Source organism: Urocampus carinirostris, chromosome 9, assembly GCF_059441175.1.
Source record: "Urocampus carinirostris isolate Australia breed hairy pipefish chromosome 9, RoL_Ucar_1.0, whole genome shotgun sequence".
In the NCBI taxonomy this organism is placed as follows: Eukaryota; Metazoa; Chordata; class Actinopteri; order Syngnathiformes; family Syngnathidae; genus Urocampus; species Urocampus carinirostris.
In genome coordinates this window covers 3,897,808-3,918,012 of record NC_142357.1, presented here as the reverse complement: position 1 = coordinate 3,918,012, position 20,205 = coordinate 3,897,808, and the positions used below count along the sequence as shown (strand labels likewise).

At 39.9% G+C, this 20,205-nt stretch overlaps 1 protein-coding gene across 3 annotated transcripts in view; it reads left to right on the top strand.

Moving 5' to 3' along the window:
* ebf1a (EBF transcription factor 1a) overlaps positions 1 to 20,205 on the top strand; it is a 144,615-nt gene that overhangs the window by 114,925 nt on the left and 9,485 nt on the right. For 2 of the 3 annotated variants that reach the window (XM_088344238.1, XM_088344237.1), the window contains exons 12-15: positions 965 to 1,030; positions 3,049 to 3,211; positions 9,370 to 9,549; positions 17,398 to 17,595. In XM_088344238.1, coding sequence (XP_088200364.1) covers positions 965 to 1,030; positions 3,049 to 3,211; positions 9,370 to 9,549; positions 17,398 to 17,595 — 607 coding nt within the window. The other variant, XM_088344239.1, reaches the window with a different exon arrangement.

Genomic DNA, 20,205 nt, shown 5'->3' with positions numbered 1-20,205 from the left:
GAAAAGAAAGTCAGTAAAAAGCCCTTTAGGTTCTGTTGCCCTAGTGACAACTGATTCACAGGGTTTTATTTCAGGAGCAGTCATGTGTTTACATTCTTAGTTTCTGCTCATTCCCCTCAGCAGGGTGAGCTTTTTCCATTTGTTTATGTACATTTCTGGTGTTGCCACGGTAGCAAACACTTTACCAGACAAATTTCACCTTTTATGTTGTTAAAAAAAAACTACTGTTTGCCTCTGTCACATTTAGCTTCTAGTATGTATGGGGGGATCGATCTGGCTGTCCAAAACTCTACGTCGCCTTCTCTTTTGCCAGGCAGGCTGGATGCAGCAGGCCAGCCAGTGGCCAAGTAGGGAAAGAGGCTAGTCAAGTAGTCATAAAAGTGTCTCTGTCAGTCATTCACTCGGTAGCAGAGAGCGCCTAGTGAAAGAGACAGACAAAGAGAGAAAGGCTGCACTAATTACCCAGGGATGTGGTGCTTTGAAAAAATTGGTGCAAGAGCAAAGTATTGATCGCAGGAAAATAGTATTGATTCGATCCAAGTACTTTCTTAGCATTGGTACTATCGATATGTGGATCGATCTGCCTCGCATCAAGAACAGGTGCACTCCAGTTAAAATTATGTCCGTCAGGCCGATAATACAGCGCGCAAGTTTTACGGACATGCGATTGAGAGCACATCATCCAGCAAGAAGGAGGGCGACCATGCAAGAGCTGCTTGACTGATAAAGAGCTAGTGGCTCATGTTTTATTCACAGCTAACATTCTCTCCCAAACTGCCCGTCCAGTAACAGAGTGCCGGACAGACCCATTCCTCTTCCTCTTGCTTGCTCTCAGCGCCGTGGCACAAAGCGTGTTATGCATTCATGGCGGAACGCGACTAGTGAAACGTAATGAAAGTGACTGAAGTCGGCGAGCTGCCACACTCATGATCAATCTGTCTCTTCTCTTTGCTGCTGATTGTAGGAGGTAATCTTGAAGAGAGCAGCCGACCTGGTCGAGGCTTTGTACGGGATGCCGCACAACAACCAGGTAGTACGCTCAAACTTTGCCTTCTTTTGTCTAAAGTTTAAACCTCCTTCTTCCAATATGAAGAATATAAATCAACTGTTTTATCTAATGCATCACAGTTAATTTATAGTAGATCTGTGATTTTTGTACTACAGTTTTTCAAGTGAAGCATTTTAAGAAGTGTGTACCAGTAGATTTTCTTAAGTTGGGGGATCCGTGATCAGCGGCTTTTTTTTTATTAATGTTATCAATCTGGAAATGTCAGTCACTATCCACCAGGTAATGGGAGTGACACTTTGGAACCACCGTCGTGATGAAAAGAAACCATGTTCCATCTGTAAAGAAACAGTGTGTATTATTTAGCACTTCCTAATGATACAAGGAAACCTTATTGATTACAAAAAGAACAAATTAGGAAGTGAAAATACATAAACATATAAACATTCAATATCAACGTAGGTCGAGATATCTGTATTTATTTTACACAACATGAGCCTCACCTTGAGGGAGCTGACATGATTGTCAACCACACAAAAACCCTGCAAGAGGTTTGGTAAAAAAATAACAAGAAGATTTCTGTGGTTTAGTCACTTATGCTGAGTCTCCATTGTTTATATTTTCCCTGTGCCTTTTAGCACTTATTTAAAATTTCATGATACAATACAGCGATATCTATTGGTCAAATAATACACTAGCCCTTTAAAACAGAAATGATGAACAGATAAGTACACAAACAAAAGGTTCAATTGAAACCTGGGTTGTTGATTTTAACCTTGTACAGTGTTTCCCATATAATTATGGGAAACCCTGGCGGATGAACAGTTGAGGGGAAGCTAGGGGCATGCACCCTCCGAAGCCCCCACCCACCCCCACCCCCCTGGAAGGTCGTGTATATTTTAAATTCGAATTTTTGAAGCCAGATCAAGAAGCTTGCTCTATGATGGATATGTGCCCCTATAAACATGTAAGTCATAAGAGGACGAGTTATGAAAGGCAATGATGCAACAAACGAGTCACTCTTACAAAGCATGGTAAATGAGACAGGAATTTGATGCAAAAAAAAAATGAAATCATCTCATCCTCTAATTAGACTAAAAATACAGATCCTGTACTATTTTAAGGTATTGCATCGTCGAGTAACCAGACCAAATCACCAAAGTTAGTTTTAAATGATTCCAGTATTAAATGTCAGTACCGCTGCTTTTGTGATTGCTGCTGTGACAGGATGCTAGTTCTTCTTTGAAAGTTTGCTGGAGGTTATTGTAACATGCAACTTGTCTACCATGTCTACCAAAGTGTTTCCTTGCTCTGAGCAAATATTTCTAACTGTTTACAATAGCCACAATATTATGGTATGTTGAAACCGCTGACCGTGCAAGAAGTTGCTGGGGTTTTTTCTTGCACGGAACTCTCAGCGCTAAACACTTTTATCTGGTCGCTCAGGGTTGGGAAATGTTCAACTTAGCGAAAATGCAACGTTCATCAGTATCACATTTTACCCAGCTGTCTATTCACAGTGCAAGTAAGGTGGGACAAACACTGCAACAACCCAATGTCATCCATGCAAGTGTGAAGCAACAAAGAAGAAACAGTGGAGGAGAACTAAATGACGCTTGTATAAGACTATGTATTTCTTTATCAGATGCTATAACGTAAGGATGCACCGGGTGTCAGTGAGAGTGGGCCCTTTATTATGGGGTGAGGGGCTGGATGACGAAGATTTCGTGTGACTGACAGAAATACATAGCACAAATATACGCTAACATTTGTGATCATTTATATAATGAGAAGTATAAAAGTTAGTTTGAATAACTTTCCATTCATATGTATTGAAGAATAGTGTCTTATTTTATTTTAATAATACAAGTTTATGAGACCCTGGCGGGACCAATTAAACCCTAGCGACCCGCCAGATTCTTCCTTGGTATGGAATACACTGATTGTATTTGGATGAATAGAGGTAAAAGAATAAAATCTCAATCAATCAGTCAAACTTGACAGGTTCTTCTGACTTCCCCTCTCCCTTTCCCTAATGTTAGGAGATGATCCTGAAACGAGCAGCAGACATCGCAGAGGCCCTCTACACGTCTGTTCCGCGAGGGCACAACCAGCTCGCCGGCCTCGGTAGTGGGTCGGTGCATGCGGGCATGATGGCTGTTAACTCCTTCACTGGTGCTGAAGTGGCTCAAACGGCCAATCAGGGTGAGTGGAGATAAGATAGACTGTCATCATTTCATCATCTCGTGGCCCGGCATGAGGACTCTTGAATCGCCCGAGGTTAAACAGGGACGAAAAAGCGAAAGGTGGCGATGAGCCGAAAAGACGAGGAGATTGTGAAAGATGACAAACTGGAGAGTCCTGATGGAGAAATATGAGTGGGTCCTGGGGGCGTGTATATTACACTGGGGTCGGCCCCTGTCTGACAGAGAGATGCAGGCCCAGTCAAGGGTGATTCATCACATTTAGAGAGGAAATTGTCCGCTTGATGCGTCTAGATACTTTCAATGAACCTCCTCCAAAATGTCTACCAACTATAAGAAAAACAGTCTCTTGACTTGTGGTTTATTTACTAGCGCTGATTATGCTAGAATAGGCTACTTTGATGCTTAAAGTGCAGCCACGATTGCACTAGAGACTGCACAAGTGATCGATTCCAGGTGTTTTTTTTCTGCTGTGTCAGCGTTTTGTGGAGGGTTATATATTTTGAATTGTCTATCTTGTCCTCCTACTGTTCATCGCTTTACAATTTACAGGAGGGTTCTGAAATGTGTTTGACTCAGAGAGCCATGAAAGCAAAATATTTGAGAGTCTCACCATATATTTAAAGACAAAACTCAACAAAGTGTCAAAAAAACCACTCCTCAGGAAAACCTAACTCTTAAGCACATTTTATTTCACTGTGACTTGACAATTTGATCAAATCTATGAGATCAAAATAATGCCAGAGCCTGTGTCTTTTATGAACGAATATACCTCTTCAAATGTGTCTCTCTCGCAGTTACTTAAGCTCATTGAGGCTCATTTTGACCGTCGTTCTTTTCATAAATAATAGCTTCAAAGCAAAGATATTTTGTAAAATGTCACAAAACACCACAGACGAAAAGGATACGGAGGTATATAGTGGAGTGCGCTAAGTGTGCAGAGATCCGCCCACCCCTTCCACTTACCCAATCAAATTGCTCATGGCGCATGGCTGGCGTTTTCGGGGTTTACAGTTTGTTCTGTGGGATTTTATCATAAAGTGTCTCAACAATGATTATAAATTATTTAATGAGCTCCCATATAACGGAGACGTTCAGCCAAAATGGGGTCTGTTGGTGTTGCACCACAATAGTAAACTGTAGTGTAATCTTTTCCCTAAATAATTTGGACCAAACACATAGCTCCGTTACTTCGGCTTTGCACATGCTTATTGGAGATTACTATGGCCCTTACTTTATCTCTGAGACATATGTACTGTATCTGGCTTGCGAGCCATATGTTTCTGACCCCTGCACTAGAGAGTGCACTAGTGATCAATCACAGTTGTTTTTTTTCCGCTTTGTCAGCGTTTGGAAGAGGGGTGTATATTCAGAGTTTTTTTTATTTTGTCCTACTGTTCTTCATAGCCTACAGCATGTCTGGAATTAAAATCAGGAATGTCCACACTTTCCAGAATTTCTGAGAAGTGATGTGCATTGCTTTAAGTGTCCTTAAAGATTTAAATGTAAATATTTTCTCTATAAAGTTGAGAATTGAGTTCATAAAGCCCTCGTGATTTATTTTCTATCAGGCCTATCTGCTTTTATCTTTCTTTTAGCAAAGCTGTTCGGGGGGCAACACAGTATGTAGGTTTCTATTTGTTAGTGTAGCATGAAAATGGTGAAAGTAAGAAAAGGCCTATTTCTGTCACGACCCAGGAATGGAGACGGGACCCAATAGCGCTCGTTTTCTCAGTTTTTATTGATAAGAGGGAGAGAAAGGCTTGCTTCCACGATCCACGGATCGACAAACAGGGGTAGCAGGTTGCGGGAAGGCGGAAGTGGCACTTCCGTGTCGAACGAAGAGGATCGGAGACAGGCGGGAATAGAAAGTCGTTGGCCGGGGCTGGAGATCAAAGGTGGTGTCGAATTCGTAAATGAGGTCGGTAGCAGGAGGCAGGCAGGTAATGGGACAAAACAGGTCAGGTAACAGGCAGGCAGAACGGGGCGTAGTCAGGTCCGGAAACAGTTTGGCAACAAAGATCATGCAGAAAAAATCAGGACAGGAACGGAGTCGGACAAAAAAGCTTACTGAGATGAAGGCAACATTTCGCGTAACGATCTCACGGCTTCCAAGCAGAAGCCGGGGGTTTACAAAGAGAGTGTCCACCAATCAGCTGTCCGGGTTGTTGGCGCCAATCGAGCCGCCGCATCTGCGCTCAATCGGCAATCTTGACAACTTCAGGTCGATCCAAACACCAACCGAAACCACAAAAAAGATGAAAAAAGAAAAGTTCATTCGAGCGCGTCTAAAAATGCACGCACTGGCACGCACATTAAGAACAAGCTGACAAAAGCTACAATAAGGACACATGCCAGGAGATGGCGGCCGCGAGTCCAAAAGTTCAAAATTCTCCTCAAGGATCACGGATCTCCTAACCGCATGGGTCGTCAGGGCACCGTTTCCTTGAGTGTTTCTTGGGCAGGTAGAGCCCGGCAGCACTCCTCCCTCTCCAGGCCAGTTTTTTGGGGTAGGGCTTTGCTCCCCCACATGAAACAGATAGTACTGGTTTCCATTGATGCCAGTAGCAGCAGAAGCCTCCTCATCTGACTCAGATACATCGCCTTTATCATTTGGTTGCCATTGCTTTTCAGTGTAAATTGTCAGCCCACTTAAAAATAAGACGGACCTCGGCATTGACGGCCAGCTCTGTGTGATAATATTGATACTAGATCCTATTTGCACCAAAAAGTGCATATGAACTATTTACAGTTTTTAGAGCAGCATTTCTTTCTCCTCGTATGTGATCATCCAAAATAAATCCCTACAGTTCTGTTAAGACGAAATGTCAATATATGTTATTTTTTCTTTGTTGCTGGAGAGGAGCCAGCTCAGTTGGAGGCCCTTGTTTTAGTACCAAGATCAATATTTTATGGCTTCTCTTGCATTCTATTCATTGCCATCACAAATTGTCTGAACGTTATTTTTTGGCATTTATTGCGACAATTATTATCCATGTACAGATACAGAGTGATGTTTCTACCATATACCAATTAGTTATCTTCAACCTTTCTGTCATACAGCACTTGCCAAAGGGTGTTTCATAGAATACTCTTTTGTACCCATGGACGGCTGAACTGGCCATCTGGGCTGGCCTTGAGGGCCATTGCAGGAACTCTTTTAACATGCCTTGAACAAAGATGAGCCAGTTCTGATACTGAGTATCGGTATCATTGCTGATACATTTTGTCACTGTCTTGGTCCCAGTGTCTCTTAATGTGTCTTCCTCCCCTAAATGAGTTTTTCATGAAGCACTAAAGTGTACTGCACTAATAAGGGCCAACAGTCAAATAGCTGGCTACTTTTTATTTGTTATGCTACATTTTACTTATTTTATCATTATTTGATGTATGTATCAAGCAGGATATTTATCAATTCCATGCTAAAAATAAACTTGCTTGCCCCTGTTTGAGATGGTCAACACATATAATCATATGTAGTGCTTTTCAAAAGCACATCACTCGTTTCTTTGTTTAGTTAAGAGTGTTTCGAAACCAGATAAGTTGGTCTCCTATAAAAAAAATCTAAAAATTGAAACTTGACATATATCTCATAAAATTGCCATATCAATAAGGGATATAGGCACATTTTTCATGCCCAAAATTTTATTTTTGCACATCATCAAACCTCCTTTCTTTTCTCAAGAAAATTTAACTTACTCTGCTTTACAGATTATCGGTGTGTTTCATTTGTTTTCTATCGCCATCTAAGCGATTGCTGAAATTTGAGGCCCTCCTGTCGAGTTTCCGGCATATGCTTTTATTTAATTTGGGGCTTAAAATGTCCGTTCAACAGAAGCAGTGGACATGGGGATATCCTTCGTCACAGTTTCAGTTACCGCCCCCCTAGCCAATCATAGTTTGTCAATCTTCTGACATTTCCTGACGCCTGCTACAAGGCCCTGGCCCGCCAACTCGGAGTTGGACTGGCTAAACCAAAAGCTTGATCATCACTTGTTTTATGCCGAACTGATTGTGAAGGCCTCTGTGAAGATTTCTGACACTGGGAACAAGTAATGGCTGAAATATGATAGGTTAAATGTTTAAATATGAAAGCACACCTCTGAAAGCAGAGCAACCTGGGGAAAAGCCATGAAAGAAAGCTGACAGACGATTCTGAATCGTTTGATAAGTATTCATGGACAATCTATAATCAACATCACACGATTGAGATATTTTTTAGGCCAGAAAAGAAGGGCTTTCAGGCTCTGATGGCCAGCCACTGCTTATAGCTTACTAGTTGTTTGGGAATACTAATATTTTAAGTTGGGATATCTGTATGTTTGCCTTAACATGACATTTTGTTTTTTAAATTGACTTACTGTGGAGCCTCGGTTCTGGACAATAATCCGTTCCAGAACCCTGTTCAAAAACCGATTTGTTCGATCAACGGAATCATTTTTCCCATTAAAAATAATGTAAATCGTTTTAATCTGTTCCAACACCCTGAATGTTTGACGTAAACATAAAGCTAATCGTACGTTCGCGTTATCGTAATCTTCCGTATGAAAGATTACGCTAACATGAACGCGTAAAAATAAAAAAATCAGGTCGTTATAAGTCATTTAGCACCCGGGTCTCCACAACAAGTGGTGAGCGGTTCATTGGAAAGGGGGCTCCGTTCCAACACCCTGAAAGTTGGGCTCCGTTCCAACACCCTGAATGTTTACCTCGAATGTTCAACGTAAAAAAAGCTAACCCAAGCTAATCGTACGTTCGCGTTATTGTAATCTTCCGTACGAAAGATTACGCTAACATGAACGTGTAAAAAAAAAAATCAGGATAAAGAAAAGAATTATGAATAGGATTTCTTACTTTTGTGGTGGTCAGCAGATAGATAGATAGATAGATAGATAGATAGATAGATAGATACTTTATTCATCCCCGTAGGGAAATTCACACCTTCAGCAGTCTACCCTGTTGTTTAGTAACAGATCAACATGATGCCCTAGGGGTGCTTGTAGCGGAGTGGATGACGTCACGCTAGTCCAAAAGTTCGACATCCCTGTGGCAGATGGAAATCTTTTCTTTGTGAAAATACAGAGATACACCACCTCGTGTTAGCAAGTCCGCCTCCTCTCCGATTCCCCCTGGCTTTCGTGTCTCTGTTTAGTAGGGTTGAAGCCGGATAGCTCCGGGTAGCTCCGGGTGGCTACACGTTAGCGTCCGGAATGCTAAACGTGAGCCACGTTTCCGCTTTGTTGTTTTCCACCAGCACTCGATGATCTTATTTGGTCGTGAGTTCGCATTTACCATGATTACGGATGGTACCGAAGGCGCTTAGCTAGCTCCGGCTCTTCTTCCACGATAGGCCCCTTCATCACGCCGGCACGAGAATTCTTCAGGGCAAGGAGTTGATTCCTTGAATAGCCGCATTTTTGTGCACTAAAACCCATGTCCATAGGATAGAAGTAATCCATAGTGTAGTTGTCAAAACGGGAAGAAAAAACACCGAAGATAGGAGCAGACAATAAAACAATAGGGCAGCTGCTGGAAAAGGCAGCCGCTCGTGGCAGCGCCGCTTTAATATACACAGAAGGCGCAGGTGGACGGTGGAGCTATTATTTCTTTCTTAAATGCAATAGTTGTACGCACTACTTTTCTTTTTTCACCCGTAGCAACTTTGCTGCTTGCACTGACTTTCTTCGGAGGCATAATTAGGGGCTAAAACACTTCGTACACCTATATTAAAAGCGAAAGCAAAACAAAGCACGTCCGCACGAAAAGAGCGATCTACACCCGTACGCCGCTCAGGCGGATAAAATAGTGTAATTGCACCATAAGGGCCACAAATCAAACCCCGTTTTCTTTAACGCATGCTGAGTGTTGGGCGGTGCTATGGAATATCTCATTAAATTCAAGGAACATCAACTCAGGACAACATCTCCTGATCACAGTCAATTGCACAATACGGCAGCTCTCATGTGAAATGTTCAATGTCCAACACTTCCTGCCAATCGGGGGGTTTGATGGCACAGACACCTGCCATTTTCCTGCAAATTCTCTCAAAGGCGCTGCATGGATTTATTTTATTTTTGGTATGCCTTTTCCTATATCCCTAACACCTTTTTCTCTCTCTCTTTTCTTCTCCCTTATCCCTCCTCCTGTCCCTATCCATAGGTTTCAGTAGGACTACGAGCAGTGTGTCCCCTCATGGTTATGTCCCAAGTTCCACTCCCCAGCAGGGTAGCTACAGCTCTGTCTCCACTAGCATGAATGGCTACGCTAACTCTGGCATGGCAACCTTGGGCACCTCGCCCAACTTCCTGAATGGATCGGCGGGCAACTCGCCGTATGCTAGTGAGTAAATGCATCACATTCTGGTGATAAACAGCGCCACAAAATTTGACGAACGGAAGCAAATTGAGCAGTTTAGCTGGCTCATCTGTTTCTTTAAGAACAGAGTCAAACACAAATCCTGCCTTTATTGGCAAAGGGGAGCAGATCACCTTAGCGTGGCCCCCTTGCACGCACACACAAGCGCACACAAGTTCACTCTCTACATTAAAGACCCTTGATTAAATCAATAAACTAATTGCTAGAGAAGCAATTCCATTTCGGCTCTTTGATTCTCGGGTGTTAACAAGTATTTTAACAGGCTCATCGCCCCCTACACAGACACTTTCAATCAATGGCCCCTCAGCCTGCCTTTGTAGGTCCAATTTTCATTAATTGATTAGTTAGGCCCCTTCATAAATGGATTATGACTTTATTGCTGGGATTTGTCGGGAAGGGGCCATAAAAGCTAAGTGTTGGATAATAACAACAATAAAGGCAGAAGCAGATATCAGAGGGCAGGTGAAATACGACTTGGATGATTGTAAAATCACTGAGGGGGAAAAAGCCCTAAGTGTATTAGCAGACAAAAGACAAACCTTTGGGAAGAGGATAGAAGGGATGATGTCAGCGCCAGGCTCAGAATTTGGTGGAGGAAGCCAGTGACATACATGAAGAGTGAATCCCTCTATTGGCCATTGTCTGGAAAGTCTCCATTTTTAAAAACCGTGCTGTACTGTTTTGTAGTATTCAAAGCTGTGAAAATTGATTTAATAGGAGGATAAGAGTATTTTCCGAAACAGAACTTAGCGTGGCAATTGCATTTCCGCTACGGAAGGAAAAGGAAAGAAAGTTGAGAAAAATCCAGTCCAATTTGCAACTATGATACTCAGCTTTACTTGAAACTGGTTAGTTGCACATTAGGGTCAGTGTGTTTATATTAAGAGGTGTGCCATGCAGCCAGTTTAATGGATGAGAGATCTCTAAATCCATATTACTATTTTTTTTTAATTTTTTTTCAAAAGTTAAAAACGACTTTGGTAAATTAATGCAGACAGTGATAAACAATAGGCACAATGTCACAATGTTGTTTTGATTATCTTTTTCTATTGTTAACATTTTATGATCACTTATAGAAACAGAAGTCATAGATATTCACAATGTCTACATTGCAAAATAATACATAATAAACCTTCAATGGGAGAAAAATTTTCTCATTTTTTTTCTCATTAGTTTCAAGAGTTTTTGTCTTGTTTTGCAAACAAATGAGAAATTAACATTAGCACCATTTCCTTATCCAGCAGAATTTTTTTTTTAAAATATCAAAAATATTTTTTTTTTAATAAAATGATCAAAACTTTATGCCATTGGCTACATAGGACAGTTTAGCAAATTTTAATTTAAGAATATTTTGTCTTACTTCTCGTGGAAAACGAGTTGAAATACATACATTCCCTTCCGCATTAACAGAATGTTTGAAATTTTAAATGATTTTTTAAACTTTTTTTTCTAGTAAAAGAGAAAAAAAAATCATAATTCAAATATGAAAAAGTGTTTCAACGAGTATGCACAGTAATTTATTTTTTAATATTTTATTTGTTTATTCATTTTTTATTTTTTTGATGTTTACAGTTAACAATTTGCACTATTACTGAGTACACAAAAAATGACCCGTGGGATAAATACAATAAAATTAGCTTTTAAAAATACTTTATCATTTGGTCGATAAGTTAGCTTATTTCAGAAATGTTTTTCACCAAAATTGGATATTCTTCAAATAAGCAAAAACAATGAACCACACACAGTAAAACAACCAGTGTTGATTTAAGGACTGTATGTTCACTGAGGTAGTGATAACATTTCTTTCTTAAGTGTTAATTTAACACTATTACTTAGTATCTTAACATAATCCATGTTAAAAAGTAAATGTTTAACATTATCTTAGTGTCCTTATTTATGAGTGTTAAATTAACACTGATTTAGCTGCTTGCGGTTCATTGTTTTGAACAATATTATGTCATTGTGGTGGAAAATATTCATTAATTAAGAAAAATACTGTACGTTATGCTGGATGAGGTATTTATAATATTTATTAGTTTTTTTATTCACGAAAAATATTTTTTTTGCTTGCAAAGTGAGACATTTAAAAAATCTGACCACATTTAAAATGGTGTTCCTTATTTTCCCTCAAATCAGAAATAAAATGCAAAAAAAAATATTCTTGAAATCAGACAAACAATTTTATTTAGCTAGGTAATGATGCTAATCTAAAAAAAAAAAAAATATATATATATATATATATATGTGTGTGTGTGTGTGTGTGTGTGTGTGTGTGTGTGTGTGTGTGTGTGTGTGTGTGTGTGTGTGTGTGTGTGTGTGTGTGTGTGTGTGTGTGTGTGTGTGTGTGTGTGTGTGTGTGTGTGTGTGTGTGTGTGTGTGTGTGTGTGTGTGGGTTGAAATCCAGCTACCGGACTTCCTGTGCGTTTTTTTAGTATGTTCTCCCCGTGCTTGGGTGGGTTTCCTCCGGGCACTCCGCTTTCCTCCCACATTCCAAAGACATGCATTTCAGGTGGATTGGCCGGTCCAAATTGTCCCTAGGTGTGAATGAGCGAGCGAGTTATCTGTCCCTGTGTGCCCTGCGATTGGCTGGCAACCAGTCCAGGGTGTCCCCTGCCCACTGCCCGATGATTGCTGGGATGGGCTCCAGCACCCCCGCGACCCTACTGAGGATAAGCGGTGCAGCTAATGAGATGAGATATATATATATATATATATATATATATATATATATTTTTTTTTTTTTTTTTTTTTTTACCAACATTTAAAAAAAGTACTTAATGTATGCAAAACAATTCACTGTATACTAGATGAGACAATCTTTCTTCTTTTAAGTTACTTATCATCCTAAAAAATTAGATTACGCGTTTCTAAAATAGAAATTAATATATACTTAAAATGAGGTACATCTTCTGCCAATGCTTTATTTATTTATTTTTTATTTTTTTGCAGTGTACCAATTGGTTACTTTTATTCTGGTATTTCTGTCTTGTATATTTGGAAAAGGGTCTGTTTTACCACAATGCTAACTGCATATTCTTTTTTTTCCTCAATGGCATTTCTTTGTATAAAATGATTTAAAGACATTTTTCTTACATACTTATTAGCTTGCCAATCAATTAATATGAAATCAATCTCAAGGCAACATTGATATTATTTCATCAAACTAGTGTTAGTTTTGGCTCTTTCCGCATTCCATACGCCATCTGGAATAGTATTCACGCCCGAGGGGATGCCAGCTAGTTATATTCTCATGCCTTTAGGTTAAGCGATGCAAGCAAGTGAGAAAAACAATGTCTGATGGTGTTGACACTCGCCCATAGTACAGTACATCTTGGACCCGAAAACAGGAAGTAGCAATTGGGTGGGGGAATACAATAAAGCAGGGGTCTCTGACCTTTTTCAAGCTGAGAGCTATTTTTTTTTTTTTACTAATTAGTTCAAAGGACACCCAGTTTGATAGGAATTTCTAAAAGGGCAACTTAGCTAGATGGCTTGCTAAATAGTTAAAAATGTAGCTTAAGAGCTAGTGAGAAAGGTAAACAGGTAAAAGATTAAAAAGGAGCTAAATAACTTGCTTTGAGAGTAAAAAGCACACCAAAAAAAGCTAGCTAAAAAAGAGGCCATAATTAGTTTGATAACTTGATAAGCAAAAGGGAGAAAATGTTAGCTAAATAACATGGAAAAAAATGTGAAAAGCTAGCTCGATAGCTTCCAAAATAGCTAAAATGATAGGGAAATGGCTAGCTACAAAGCTAAAAAGGTAGCCAGATAGCTAGCTAAAAAAAACTGCACATTTTTGCTCATATAAAACCCATAAATTGGAATCAATTTTGTTGTATTTCCTTAAAATAATTCAATAAAAAGATCTTATAAATAAATGTTTTTAATACAGTATATTCTAATCCTATTCGTTTACTGAATTGCCTAAAAATAACACACTTTAATAGATTTTTTTTTGTCCATAAAGCCCATGAATTGGAACTAATTTATTAGAATTTTTAAAGATAAACATATTACTATGTTGTTACCATATTATTACCAAAATTATTATTAAAAATAGCGTTAAATTGACTCAGTCAACCAATAAAAAAAAAGCAAAAAATTTTTTTTTATGATTTCGGAGGGACCAAAACATGATATACTTAACAAAGGATGGTTAATTAACAAAAAACAAAAACACACAAATAAAAACAATCGGGGTTATAAAACTACTTGCACAGTGTCCAAACCAGAAACAAAAACCCCAAACCTGACATGGTAACAGAAGACGAATGGAAGTAGCATAGAAACCCGACAGTCAGCGTGCTGTCCTATTACTCCATATAAAGGCTATGGTATTTAGAGACATGTGTGTGGAGATTGGACACAACTGTGCCCAGTTCAAAACCCGGTTGGGGCCCTCTGGAGAAAGGTGGAGCAACACATCATGACAATTTTACTAGAAAATCACAATGAACCAGCAGCACTTGTGAGCTATTTTCACAACTGGTCCACGGGAACCTCAACTGTCCTTAGGGGACAACCTGGTGCCCGCAGGCACCTCGTTGAAGACGCCCGCTATCAAGGTGACAAAAACAAAACAAAAACATTAGAAAATGAGGCTGCAGAAACTCCATTAAACGTAAGCGGAATAATCTTTGTCAACTCAGGATGCACTTTGGATTTTTTCCGCTGAACTAGCGCTTTTCAGTTGAAACCACTTTTTAGGGAGGGGGCAAAGGAGGAAGCCGGGGAATTACCACAAAGCGTTTCCCTGTCACAATAGCGTTATCACACAATCGAATGAAGAGGTGTCGGGATTTAGGAAAAAACAATCCCCATAAATTCCAGGATACGCAGCTCTCCTGATCAAAAGTCGTATAAAAACTCCAATGTGTCTTCGTAAAAGCCTCCCTGGATTTTAGGCCACTGGCTTGACCCTCCTCTTGTGTTAACTTTTAGGTAATACGGTCCATGTTAACGCTGGTGACCCGTAATTTAAATCAGCTGTAAAATATGCTAAAAACTATAGAACAACACTCATTTTTCCTCATATCCTGGTTACCTTGTTAAGCCTCCTTAGAAGAAGAGGAATTTACTTTTATTGTCATTTCTTGTAACCATGCACACAGAACGAAATGTCGATACACCTGACCCGTACAGAAAAACTGTAGCGAGCCAATGCAGCCGCAGCCAAACAGGGCGCCGCAGTTTTAGACCCAACTGCTGTGTTGGGAGTCATTAGGAGACCAAACCCACCAATCTCAACCCTTAATGCCGAGCGCCAAGCAGGGAGGCAATGAGTACCAATGTTGTAAGTCTTAGGTATGACTCAGCCGAGGCTTGAACCAGCGACCTCCCAGTCTCGGAGCGGGCGCCCCACCATCTAGGCTACCGAGCTGGTATCCATGAAAATATATATTTTCTTTATTTTTAGTGTGGGTCTCCGGTCCTTTTTTCTGCCAGTAAATATCCCTTTTGATTTTGATTCATTCAGTGCCAGTGACTTCCTTGGCGATCAATTGCGCCAAGTCAGAACTAGCATTAACAATTGGCTAAATAATTAAAATAAAAAGATGCTAACACTGCTCTTATCCACTTGTTCTTTATCCTCTGCAAAGAATAGCATATATCGGAGTAAAAAATGAAACTATTTTGAATCAATGTCGTCTGAACTACTATGAACGATTCTTTAAATAATAAAAATTAAAATATGCGAACAGCACGCACATCTTCCTTATCCTCCGCGAAGAACACCATGCATTGGAAGGAAGCCCAAATTTTGAGTCACAGAGCTCAAACATAAACTTGCTAGCAGTTAAACAAGATTTTTTCAAAATAGTAAAATCAACCTCAAGATAATTGTACAAAATAAATAAGGATTTTCTGTTACCTTACTATTATTGATGGGTATTACAACACATGTGTTAGATCTATATATCTCCTTTTGCCACAGAACGCAAACTGCGCCGTGCCCATGCAAACCTGCCGCCCTTTTCAGCTGCGTCGATTTTCAGTCTTACTTCAAGTAGTTAATGTCACATTTTTGCAGATCATGTGACCATTCAAAATGGCGATTACAAAGGCGAGCAAATATTTCACACATTTTAGATGTGCAAAAAAAAACTGGAATGCAGGCTGCGTTGCGTAAAATGCAAGCCTATATTCCTAAAATAAAGAGCCAGAGCACCCATACTCGATAGAATAGTGCCAGATTGCAACAAAGATGTGTCTTTTTCTGTTGTTGACAATGGCAGTGCTAGAAGTGTTTTTCATGGATAACTTCCCCTGCTGTTCAATTCAGATCTATAGATTGGGGACTTGATTTTGCGGGTGAAAAAGTTGAAATATTGGGAGTTTGTTGTAAAAATTCAATAAAATATTGTCAAACCTCCCATTTTGCTCCTGTTACGTACTACAGTAATCCCTCGTTTTTCAGGGTTGCGTTCCAAAAAGGACCTGCAATAGTCCAAATCCATGAAATACAATGTTTTATTTAGTCTATTATACATTACAACCAAAGAACAAACCCTATTTACCAGCTCAGGCATTTTTTTAACAAATAAAAGTACTGCATTTTGCAAGTTTTTTTGTTTTTGCTTATATGTTTTACGAATAACTTTTGTACTATCAAATTACAATTTCAAAACATATCTTACTGCTATACTGTATTGCACTAAGGAGTGGACGTAATTTCAGGTCACTAGTTTTTTTAATTAAGATGATACTTAGTCGCCATCATATGGACATTATGGAAAACTGGTTTTACATTCCCTTAGTGCAGTGCTTTTCAATTATTTCGATTATTTTCTGCCATGCCTCTCTAGGAGGGACAAAACCTCTTGCACCCCATTGTTTGAGAAACGTGTCGAGAAGTCCAAGTTGTTGGCGATGGAGGACATCTTTCTCCTCCTACTGTTTTTTTTGTCGTCCTGAGCGTTTTGTTAACATGGCTTTAGGAGAAACTTGAAAATTAAAAGATTTGCGCGTATGAAATAAAGATTAATTAAGTTGTTTTGCTTACCGTGATACAGCGAAGGATTACCGGTACTGTATATAATAATGTTGGCAAAAACGTGGACTAATTTCTCTAGAAGGGCGTCATAAATGTTTGCAGACATGTTTTGTGTGTAGAGGACATGCATTGTCGAAAAGCTGCTCGCTGTTTTCTTTGGTGCTGCAACAAAACAGATAAAAGAAATACGCCAAACAATATTTAAAGCCACAGTGTTTGAAATGTAGCAAAAGAATTGCGGCTTGTAGTCCTGAATTCACGGTACACCATAGCAGAGTTAAGATCTGGCCTAAAAAAATCCAGCCCGATCCGACCCCGGCCCGCGGGTATTAAAGCCTGACCAGTCGGAGCCTGCAGGACCGACCCTGAAGCTTACCTGAAATTTGAATTTATTTGTGATGACTCGGGAGGAGGAGAGGTGATAACAAATTAAAGCCTGTCTTTTATAACAAAATCTGTATAAAGACTGTATAAACATTTACATATTTTATATTCCTGTGTCCGCAGAGGTTCCATTAACCGACAACTTTTCATCATTGACAATTTTTTAAAGAGTTGAGAGTTATTTTTATAAAACGGTATCATTAAAATACATTGATCTGTATGCCAAGCAAATGTCTGAACTATTGTCCCTCTTGCCATCATCCGTTGACCAGTTCCCTTCTGTCCGTCCCGTCTGCCTGTCCTATGTCCTCGACCCTCTCTCTAACCTTTTCTCTCCCCCTTTTCTTCCGTCTTCGTCTTTCCCCTCATCCTTCTTCTCCCCGACAACTCCCGCTCTCCGTCCCATCCCCCCTCTTACCCCTTGTACCTCCCAGTCGTCCCGTCCAGCCCGACCATGGCCTCCTCCACCAGCTTGCCCTCCAACTGCAGCAGCGCCTCTGGCATTTTTTCCTTCTCCCCCGCTAACATGGTGTCGGCCGCCGTCAAGCAGAAAAGCGCCTTTGCCCCCGTCGTACGACCACAAAATTCCCCCCCGCCGACCTGCACCAGCGCCACCGCTAACAGCCTGCAAGGTAAGAAGCGCATTCAAGTCACTTTGATGTGCTGCAATCTGGGGAAATAGTTGATCATTATTATTATCATACCATCTGCTAGATTAGATAAGTGTGCTTATTATACAATCTTTCTTATATTACAACAGAAACCATTTATAATATTGATATATCTAAAGTTTAGTAAACACTCAAAATTAGGAGAGAAGACACCATTGGATTTTAAACCTTCCAAGGGAACAGTGGAGAGCCCAAACATTATAAATTCCAAACCGTTCTAAAAGTCAGAAACGGAGACAGGACCCAGTAGCATTTATTTACTCAGTTTTATTGAGAAAGAGGGAGAGCAGGGATTGCTTCCACGATCCGATGATCGACTGACACGGGTGGCAGGTGGCCGGAACGCGGAAGTGGCACTTCCGTGTCAAGCGAGGATAATCGTAGGCAGCAGGGATACTGGTCACTAGCCGGGACGGGAGAGCAAGGGCGGTATCGAGTTAAAAGAAGAGGTTGGCAACAGGTATGAGGCAGGAAACAGGGCAAAACAGGTCGGTGGTGGGGATGGCAGATCAGGGCAGAAACGGATCCAGAAACAGGTCGGCAACAGGTATCAGGCAGGCGAAAACGGGTCAGGAAAATGTGGGAAGTTATGAGCTTGCCTAGCTGGGAGCATAGGTTCGCAAACATTCTAACGGCTTCCTCTTGGAAGCCGGGGGTTTAAAAATAGTCTCTGAACCAATCAGCCCTTTAGGGCTGTTGGTGCCAATCGGGCAGTCACAGGTGCCCTGAATCAGCAATCATGACACTAAAAGCCTTAACTCTTTCTTTTTATTAAATCTACTCGGTTACAAAAGTAGTTTCCCCGTAAAGGGTGTTAGATTGGATAATAAAGCTTATCTAAAAGACAATATTTCTCATTTTATTTAAGAAACAATTTGAAATATTGATACGTTTGGATTTAAGTATGGGCATCAATGTAATTATAACTTGAGGGGCTGTAGTAAATTCAAAATTCCAAAGGTGAGAACATCCAGGAAAAGTATGTGCGTGTTTGTGTGTGGAGTCAAACTTCGGAAAAATTTACAAGATCAGATCAAACAATGTCCAACTCTTCAAGTGTTCAAATTTAATACAAAAAATATTACTGGTGAAATACAGGGATGAAGAAAATGGGATATGAGTGAGATTGGAAATACTGCGTTTAAAACTATGGTTAACTTGTTGTTATTGTTGCAATTATTATACCATAACTGTTATTATAAATATTGTGTACATTTTTATTGTTGTCACTATCATTGGTGCCGCAGTGACATTTGTTAACTAGGTGCATTATGACGTTGAGGGATTGGTATTACGAAGATTAGTGTCCTAAATATGTGATTATTGTTGTTTAGTATAATTATTGATATCTGACCTATGTAATAAGTATATCCATGGGATTTTGTCATATTAGACAAAAGAGGAGAAGATTTGTAAAATGTATTTAATAGGGAAGATAAAGGGGTAGGGAAAATAAGCATCTGCTTCTGACTACCTCTTTTCAAACATGTTATGTAACATTATTTTGTTGTGGACTCATTGTTTTTATTTTAATGTTCGAAACAAAGTTCTCATTCAATGTAGCCTAATGTGCACTTTTTTCTTCACAAATCTACTAAGTAAAAGTATAGTGATTTTAAAGTAGAAGTTCAAAATGTCCCAAAATTTACTCATTTAGTAACTTGCTTCCACCCACCTCTGCCAAGGACACAAGAACACGTCACGTCGGAAGGGTTGGAATTAAACTAGCCATTCCGTGGTTATAGGACGACTCACACAGTTGACCTACGGAATTGCCTGAGCCGCGTCCGCCACGACAGCAATCGGTGTTTGCTATCTTAATCATTCACTTTATTGATTTGTCATGAAAAGCTTCTGGTTACAATTTATGACTGTAATTTTCTAACTATGAGCCGCTACTTTTTTGCAATATTTTAACCTTCACCGCTTAAAATACTTTGGAGCTTATTATTCCTTTTTTTGCGAGGCGAATGGTCGAGAGAGTCAGGGACGCTATGTGATTTCTGTTCAGTGCTCTGAATGTCAAAGTGAAGCATGGGTAAACGACGGGAGTAGCTATGACTTCCTGTTCTCTAATTAGTGGCACACGGGAATGGATGAATAAGACTCCCACTGTCCCTATGGAGAAAGATCGCGACTTTGGCCTAATCAGCAGGGAAATGTCTAGTACAGATAAGTGACACATTGGGACACTCGTTTGAGGACTCTTTCTGCAGTTGCTAATCTCAATCAACTAGCGTATCAGTTAATATTAAGTGAATTAGTATTAATATATACGCAGGAATGCCACAAAACAATCTCAAAACAAAACTAAATGTACTGTACTGACTAAAATTTAGAAGCTCGTACAATCACAAGTTCAACTCAACTTAAGTAAAATTGAATAAAATTGTAGTGTCCTGCTGTTTGATTTTAAGACTGGGGTGTCAAACGTTGCCCTGCGGGCCGGATTAAGCACGCCAAGGTTTTTAATTTCGGCCCGCGAGGCAACAGTAGGAAAAGCACGAGAAAAAAATGAGCTGCAATTTTGAATATGTCCACTCAATGTTGCCATAACCAAGCACCACTCTC